The 9,525-nt window shown below is 42.4% G+C and overlaps 1 protein-coding gene across 1 annotated transcript; it reads left to right on the forward strand.

Annotated features, from left to right (window-relative positions):
• Positions 1 to 1,581: 1,581 nt before the first annotated feature.
• LOC121281549 lies at positions 1,582 to 7,496 on the forward strand. Its single transcript, XM_041194508.1, has 2 exons — positions 1,582 to 1,693; positions 6,293 to 7,496. Exon 2 carries the CDS (start codon positions 6,320 to 6,322, stop codon positions 6,986 to 6,988), a length of 669 nt encoding a protein of 222 aa, XP_041050442.1. The 5' UTR covers positions 1,582 to 1,693; positions 6,293 to 6,319; the 3' UTR covers positions 6,989 to 7,496.
• Positions 7,497 to 9,525: the final 2,029 nt, after the last annotated feature.

A 9,525-nucleotide genomic window follows, 5' to 3' on the forward strand; every position in this document is an offset into this window, starting at 1 on the left:
AGGTAATATGATTGTTGCTTTTATGATTCTAAAGGACTAGATAATGTAGACCACGATGAGCTGTTTCATCTTATCTGCGACAGTGGAACCAAAGGACAAGGCCCATGCTTGAAAGGGAATTCAAAACTAATCTGTAAAACCTTTCAGTGAGCAAATGCTAAATCTACAGGACAGGTTTTGTATAGGTGAAGAAGACATTATTGATTAATTCATGAACATTGTCGGTAGGTTTCTTTCAGAAAATAATATTTTTGGATACAATTTTTGATTGATTTGAGACAGGACATGTGGTAAGTGTAGCATACTTGGGAAGAACACATCATTTTTCAACCTAAGGTTCCCAAAAATTTCCAATACTGACAAGTTTGCCTTGCATCATGTCTGGGTCTATTGTGCACTGATTATTAGAGCTTGATTGTCATGATTAGTCACTAAGTCCATAATTATTGTATCATCAGATAAACTAGCTGGACCCTGATCTCTTTCTTTTATCCAGAATTTCTCATTTTCCTTCATACATTTAGGATATTCCTCCAATAAGGTGAACACAGGACAAGTCGTGGTGCTAAGCTGTCTTCTTCAGTGCCATCACAGGTAGGGCAAGGAAGCAGGTCCTGAATCCACCTCCCACCAGAACAGGGATTGAACCCTGTGATGTTGGCACTAATCTGATCCACACCAGCCATCCAGCCAACCCCAGGGAGCCAGGGTTGCTGTGGCAATGTACACATTTACATGCATATTGTAGCCTGGAGCTATGGATAGTGATGAGGCTCTAATTTATTTCCATGATATGGCTGATTAGCAATCTCTCCTGCTCTTATGGCCTGCCATTGGCACATGTTGGAAGGATTTACAAGTTGATACCTGTTTGGCTGCATTATGAATGCACCTTCCTTGGCTATCAAGGCCTGGAGTGGGACTTGAACCCAGAGCTTCTAGCTCAGTGATAGAGACACTACCCACTGTGCCATTAGACCTCCTTGTACTGAGCTGTACAGAATCAGAAAGATGCCAAAGTCGATCCTTGGTCTCTACTGAGTCAGTCGACCTTAAGCGGTGTGTAGATAGGAGTGCTATGCCTGGCTCAACGTGACTGGGCAGGGAGAGCAAAGTTCAGCCAGAGCTCCTATTCCTCATGCTATCCATGACTGCTGGAAAAAGTGCAGAAGTGTGGATATCGAGTGAGGACAGGATCAAACTTGGCTGTGCTGCCCTCCACAGTGAAATAGCTCAGTGGAAACACAGTTTCTAAAGTCATGCATGAAGAATAGCCATTTGGTGAGGCCCCAGACAGCTACTTACAACCAAGGATCCATCTTCCAGTGAGAGTCAGTGTAGGAAAGGAAGAAAGAAAGAAGGAAATTGGTGACAGTAAAATATAAAGAGACACTGGAGGGAGGAATGCTTTTTAACTAGGATGACAAGAGAAAAATGGTATGTAAAAATGGAATGGAATACCACAAAGAAGGTAGGATTTTATTTAAACTCTCCTTGAATAAACGTCATCATGCATGCCTCACAAACTGGATAACAACAGCTAGTTGAGAAGTGAAATCATTTATACATTTGCTTTTACCTCTCAGTACAGCCCTGGAGCAATTCCTGCATCATTACTCTCTGCAAACAATGAGCTGTTTATTTGATTCATCAGGTAGGCTGCATACATTCGTAATTTGAGGATACCATTCTGGTGAGTTGCAATACTTTTGAGATATTTATTCATTCTTAACTGTTATTGTGCGTTTTTAATAAGCAGGGCATTTAAGTTGTTTTGTATATAAAAAAAGCAATTCTTGATGTCAGCATTTCAGGCCTAGAAAGGGGTAAAATCACCCAGAGATCCTGCTTCTATTTGTTATCTGATGATTCACAGTGAAATGTGTATATGCATGGATAAGATCAGGCTCCCCAGTACTGCCTCTAAGGTCAAGTAGCGCACCACCCCTCCCGATCTCGTAGCACGCATGAAGATTGGAGGCCGGGTTAAGGTATCAGAGTACGGCTATCTTGAGATGCTATCTTTAGCTTTCAATTACAAAATACCATCTGAAGGAAGCTGATTAATGCTTCAGATACACTTTTGTTTTAAATATAATTAACCAACTTCTACTTTGTTAACTGTGTGTTTTAGGGAAAGGATAAAACAAAAAGCAGCTTCTAGTATTCTTGTGAATCTATTTTGCTGAAGTTTGCCATTGAAACCAATTCATTCAGTTTTGGTAACGTAGGTACAGTGCTGGTGCTGTTGTTTTGTGGGTGGGTAATCATGCCATAATCCTGAATGCTTTTCCCATCTCAGTTACACTGCTGTGGGGAGATGCCAAGCAGAAGCTAGCTGCTTCCTCACAGAGGAGAGGGGAAAAAAAATTAAAGAGCAAGCTATCTCTGGAGAAAGCAGGAGGGTCGGAGGGAAAATAATAAGTTCTTGACAATAAAGACTTAGTTATAGATGTACTGTGGCAATTTGGTTACTACAAACTTTGTAATAATTACTGCACAATAATTACTGGAATCCTTTGATTCCAGCTGCAGCTCTATTACCATCAGCAATGAGGAACTGAAATTGAGTAAGAGGAGTTGACAAGTTTCTGCAGGGTAGTTGGTATGAATTACGCTTACCTGCAGAGTGTAAATATCATTTGAAATATCTACTGTTTCCGTGAATGGGATCTTGTTTTGCAAGAACTGGATAAATCCCTTATGTCACAACTGCTACATTAAGGAGACCATACTAAGAACAGACTAGGGACAGATGTAACAGCACAATATTAGGGATCAGCTGTTGGAGGTACTCTTGACTCCGACTCAGAAGCTTGTGGGTTCAAATACTACTCCAGGGACTTGAGCAACAAAAATACCTAGGCTGACACTCCAGTGCAGTACTTCTTATTTGTATAGCTGGGGAAGCAGTTATAGTTCAATGCTGAGGTTAACAATCCATTCAATGGCTTCAGCTGATAATGTTATGATTGTGATGCCACTAAGAATGGATTTCTCAGGGCAGGAGTTCAGTGTGTGGGCGATGGTCTGATTTGGATGGCTACAGTCACAATTTGAGCTGTTTCTCATGTTCACTTGTGGCCTCCCTGTTCCCTGGACCATCCTCAAGTGGCTGAGGGTTGTCCATATTTTCTGTGGAAGGTTGAAAATGGGGACACCACCGCTCGGGTCAGTTACCAGGTTGTGGTTGGTGACGTTTGCAGTGCTGTTTTGGTGCACCATTGAGAGGTGGGGCTGTCATGAGTTTGTACGGTGTGGATTGCATTTCAGTAAGAACTACAGGATTTCGGACAGGTACATGTGTTTTATTTTGAGGTCCTTTGTCAGTGGGAGTGCTATATTAACTACCAGCCTTTGAGGAGGATGTTTTCCTTGCGGACATTAGGAGGTTCAATCTGTAGCACAGGAAGCCACTCAAGCCATGTTGGTCTTACCATCCCAGGAATAATCCTCATGGCTTCCCGGAGGTGGATATCTACCATGTTTTGTGTGGCAGCTCCTGAGACAGGTTGAGCAGCAATGCTCTGCTGTTGGATACACCAGGGTGAGTGACACAGTGCATAGTGCAGTACCGATCGAGTGTTGTGCTGTTGAGGGTGTTGCCTTTCAGTTGAAATATAAACCAAGGCCCTATAATCCTTCTCAGGTGGACATAAAGGTTCCTGTGGCACTATTATGAAGAAGATTAGGGTATCCTGGTCAATACTTATCCCTGGACCAACACCTAAAGACAGATCATCTGGCATTATCACATTGCTGTTTGTGGTGCTTGTTAGGTGCAAATTAGCTGCTGCAATTCCCACAAAACAACAATGACTAAACTTCAATAAGTACTTAATGGCTACTTTTTGAAACTATTTGATCTGTATAAACTCCAGTTCAAAACTGCAGATATGAGACACTATGGACCATCAGCAGTAACAGAATTGAATACAACCATAATCTGTAATCCTATAGACTGGCACAGCCCTTACTCCTTCATCACCATAAAGCCAGGTGACAGTGTCTGGTTCAATGGTGTGTGTAGAAGGCCGTAGCAGGAGCATCACTAGACATGGTTCAGAATGAAGCTATAAAATAGGGCTATCATATAGTCTGTGGACAGAGCTAAGCAGTACCTACCACAATCAATAGGTCAGAGCCCTGTAACTCTGTCATGTTCAGCTAAGAATGGTAATGGGCAATCAAACAATTAACTGGGAGGAGGAACATCCCCATACTCTACTGCGGTGGGGCCTTCATATATGAATGCAAGAGACTGAACTGAAGGGTTTCAATTATCTTTAGCCAAAAGTGTAGTGTTCATAATTCCATTCATTCTCCTCCTGAAGTCTCTAACATGACAGTGTCCAATTAATTCACTTTGCTCCACACAATGTTAATAAGTGGCTGACAGCACTGGACATAAGTGAAGGTCAGGGTCCTAACAGTATTTTGTCTATAGTGTTGAAATTTGCACATCCAGAATGAGCTGCCCCCTTGGGTAAGCTATTTTAAAGTTTTAGCTATGACACTTGCTTTTGCTTGATAATATGGAAAATTACCAAGGTATGTCCAATTCGCAAAGAACATGGAAATTCTAACCCAGTCAATAATTGCCCTATCATCATCAGCAAGTGATTGACGAAGTAATGTATGGTACCATCAAATGACACCTATTTGTTAATAACCTTCTCACTAAGGTTTATTCTGGATTCTGCCTGAACCACTCAGCTTTCATTGTTATTCTAGCTTTGATCCAGGAATGGACTCATGAGCTGAATTCTAGAAAAGAGATGAAGGTAGCTGCTTTTGACATCAAGGTGCCATTCAACCAAGTATGGCATAAAGGAACCCCAGCAATACTGAAGTCAACAGGGATCAAATCGAAAATTCTTTAGGGGTTGTTCACCAATCATCAAAGTCTGTAGGAGTTTTTCAGAATAACACCTTCAACCCAACCATCTTCAACTCCTCCACCAATGATCTTGCCTCCATCATAAGTGGAGAGAGGTTGTTTGCAGGCAAATCCACAGATTACAGCTCCTACACAACTCTTCCAGTAATCCATAAAAACAAAAAACTGCGGATGCTGGAAATCCAAAACAAAAACAGAATTACCTGGAAAAACTCAGCAGGTCTAGCAGCATCGGCGGAGAAGAAAAGAGTTGACGTTTCGAGTCCTCATGACCCTTCCACAGAACTTCCAGTTCTGTGGAAGGATCATGAGGACTCGAAACGTCAACTCTTTTCTTCTCCGCCGATGCTGCTAGACCTGCTGAGTTTTTCCAGGTAATTCTGTTTTTGTTCTTCCAGTAATTCAACAACTCTGGACAACAGCCAGGCTTGGACTGTCAAATGAGAATGACAAATTGGTGCCAATGTTAGCTCGATGGTAGCACTTTCATCTCAAATTCAGAAGGTTGCAGGTTCATGCCACGTCCAGAGACTTATATAGGAACAGGTGTAAACCATTTTAGCACCTCAAGCCTGTTGTGCCATTCAGTTAGTCCAACTCCAGTTACCCAACTTTGCTGCATATTCCTTGATAGCTGAAAAAATCTAATAATCCCAGTCTTGAAAACTGCAATTCACCCAATATCCTTTTGGGAGAGAGAGTTCCAAATTTCCACCACCCTGTGTGAAAAAGAGCCTCCTGATTTTACTCCTATGGTGCATAGTGTCTGAAACATTCCCAATCATGGTTCCCCCGAACTATATTGCCGTAAATTTCAATTAACCAGTGCCTTCTCTCTGAGATTCAATTCTGCCTTCCCAATCCTCTCCCACATCAATGCACCATTGCCCTCACTAATGCAAAGTCACCCAAAGCCACAGTCCTATACAGGCCAACAGTGTCTGCTAGTCTTTTATTGTAGAACATCAAGATCCTGCAGGTTTTGCCATTGATCATAATAAAATTTGAATTGAGCCATCTAGTTCTAACTGTGAGAATGATAGACTAACATCAAGGAATGATTAGAAGCCATCAAACCCAGCCAGTTTATCTTGCTGAAACAGTTTTCATTGCACTGCTACCATCTGCACAGTCCACATTTCTCTTTTGTCCCAAAGCAGCATGTGCGAATATTATGTGAAAAATGATTTCTCAAATATTCACCTTATTACACTGTTTGCTCAAATGAATCTTAAGCAAGCTTTAGTTCCTTGCAGAGTCTGCACTTTAATGCAGATTCAAATCCTCATTTTTACATTCAAATATTTTTGGTACAATTGTTCTTAGTCCCATAGAAATTGTTTACAGGAAATGTCTGAAAAATGATGAATGTAATAACATTTCTCCTTGCAGTTCTTTAAGAGATTGAACCCTGAGAAAATGGTATCTGAAATAAACCTGGAAATGGAAAATAAGAAACCTTTCTTCATTGAAGTTACTTCGTTGAATGGAGTGAGTTTACCCATCGAGAATGAAATACCATCCCATAACCAAGAAGTTGAATCCAGCTCAACAGACCTGCCTGGTACTGCAGCTGAACTCATAACTATTGCTCCAGTTCCCATAGGCAGCGAATCAGATCAAAAGATTGACAATGCTTCTTCGTGCACCATACCTGAGACAAAAATAGATGTTCCTGATAAGACCCAAGTTGAAGTTCCCTCCTTCTCAGACCATAGTGATAATGTCTTATTTAATTATCATAACAATGACTGTCCAACAAACTGCAGCAAAAAGAGTGGTGAAACTGAGAATGCCTCTTGGACTTCCCCCCTGGGTGATGACATCATTGAACCAGCTGTAGGAAAAGCATTGGATGATACAAATATCAGCCAGTGCAAGAGGTCAGGGGAGAACCAAGAGATGACACAAGAGCTGGCTGACATTGAGGAGTCCTACTCTAGAAACTGTAGAAGTTGCTGTACAACATTCGCCTGTGGCCTTCTCTCTGTGGGCTTGGTGATCTTTTCACCACTAATAGTTGCTGGGGTTTTTTTGTATGAAATTTTTGGTTGTGTGCGTAAATGTAAGGATCCCTGTCCTGCCTAACACACTGCTCCTTCTCACACCTACTCAAGAACTAGTTTTGCAACTTACTGGTTTGGCTGAAAATGCTGAGTCCTTATTTTATCCTCTTCATGGGTGGGAATTTCCTTTTGTCAGGCGGGCGGGCTTGGGAACGGCTGCAAAACTGACCACCACCCGCATTCGGTCCTGAACATGTATTTCAAGCTGGCTGGCCAATTAACAGCAAGCCAGTGTGAAACACGCGCTGCAGCGCTCAGTGCTGCCGGGGTGGGGGCAGGAGGAGGGCAAGCGCAGAAGTCCGCACATGCATGCAGGTGTGTGCAATGAAAGCCCTCTGAGACACAGAGCTGCCTCAGGGAGCTGAAGATTTTAAAAATCAGAAATTAAAAACTAAGCAATGTTAAAATCATGGCCCCTCTGTCACATGAGCAGGGATATGTTATAAATGAAATTAAAAATTTTTATTTAATTTTTAATTGCTGTCGGAACCTCATCCAACCTGTGGATGGGGTTTCCTAAAAAATCCAAAGGCCACTTGGCCTTTTCACCTGCCCGCCAACCATAAGGTTGGACGGGCAGTCAAAAATGTCATTAAATTATAACTTTAATGGCCTTAATAGGCCTGTTAATTATCGGTGGGTGCGCTGCTGACTCTGACATATGCCCGGTGACCGATATATCATGCGAGTGCGCGATGACATTGGGACGCTCGCCCGACATGTGTCATTTTACGCTCAAGCGAGTCGGGCATGCTCAGTGCAAATTTCTGCCCCATGTCTTTGATTCAATGATAGCTATTGATGTTTGAAACTAAATCAAGAAGTAACTGATGGATTTGGAATTTTCCAATAATCAAATGTTTCATTTGTTTTTTTAAATTGATTGTGTAATCTAATTATTAACAGTTAGCTGTGAATCAGCCTGTCAGCATTGATAATATGAAAAATCCTCTAATGGGAACTGAAGAAACTGTTACAATTGGATGCCAATACACTTCGTGATGAAAAAATCCTTTCTAATTACTGATCATGACATAATCTATTTCTATCACTTACAGTGTGCTTTCAATTAAATAAATGAATTTTAATAAGTATCATATCTTAATTCATAATCAAACACTGAACTTCTAGTTGTTTGTCATTTAAATTCTCCACCTTGCTCCCACATTGACCTTTCTGCTCTTGGTCTGCTACAGTGTTTCAATGAAGCTCAACATAAGCTCAAGGAACAGCTCCTCATCTTTTGACCTGGCAGTCTACAGCCTTCTAGACTCAACACTGTGTTCAACAATCATAACCTCCGCCTCCATCTTGTTTAATGTTTTCTTTTGCTGGTTCGGTCTTGTCTCATTTCTTTCTTTATCCCTTAATATTTCATTCGGATGACTGCTATGTAGCCATTTACACCTCATCTGGACACATCTTTTGTTTCTTTACCAATCACAATTCTCTTTAGCTTTTGCCGCATGAAACCTGTTGCCACTTAATCTCTCCTTCCCTCCACCCTATCACAGATCTTCCCTTTTGTTCTTGCTGCCCCCTCCCCGCTTCCATTGGCTCAAAACCTATAACATTCTATCTTTCTTCAGTTTTGATGAAAGGTCATCAAACTGAAACATTAACCTGGTTCTTCTGAGGACTGGCAATCATCGCTGGATTGCCCCTCCACTTGAACATTCACCTGACTCAATACTGCTCCGCATTTCTTCCAGGACCTTCTGAGCCCAGTTTTCCCAAACGTGTGGAGCCCAGCATCCCTCGGAGAACTCCATTGCAGAGGAGTACAGCTGGGGGGAAGACAGGACACACCTTTTTATGATACTCAAATCGTTATTGAATGGGTGAATGAGTAAATGGGTAAGGTGGGTGAGGTAGATGGGTAGGGTGGGTGAGGTGGTATGTGGGTGAGGTGTCATGTGAGATGGGTAGGGTGGCAGGTGAGGTGGGTAGGGTGGTTGAGGTGGTCAATGACCAGGATGGCAGGTGGGTGAGGTGGATATGATGAGTATGGTAGGTGGGTGAGGTGGTAGGTGAGTGAGGTGGTAGGTAAGTAGGGTGGCAGATGGGTGAGGTTTTTTTTTTTTTACTCATTCATGGGATGTGGGTGTCGCTGGCTAGGCCAGCATTTATTGCCAATCCCTAATTGCCCTTGAGAAGGTGGTAGTGAGCTGCCTTCTTGAACCACTGTAGCCCATGTGGTGTAGGTACACCCACAGTGCTAATAGGAAGAGAGTTCCAGGATCTTGACCCAGCAACAGTGCAGGAACGGCAAAATATTTCCAAGTCAGGATGGTGGGTGACTTGGAGGAGAACTTCCAGACGGTGGTGTTCCCACCTATCTGCTGCCCTTGTCCTTCTAGATGGTAGTGGTTGTGGGTTTGAAGGTGCTGACTAAGGAGCCTTGGTGAATTCCTGCAGTGCATCTTGTAGATGGTACAACAGCTGCTACTGTACATTGGTGGTGGACGAAGTGAATGTTTGTAGATGTGGTGCCAATCAGGTGGGCTGCTTTGTCTTGGATTCAGGAAAGTTGGGAGTATTCCTTCACACTCCTGAATT

Source organism: Carcharodon carcharias, chromosome 8, assembly GCF_017639515.1.
Source record: "Carcharodon carcharias isolate sCarCar2 chromosome 8, sCarCar2.pri, whole genome shotgun sequence".
NCBI classification, from domain to species: Eukaryota; Metazoa; Chordata; class Chondrichthyes; order Lamniformes; family Lamnidae; genus Carcharodon; species Carcharodon carcharias.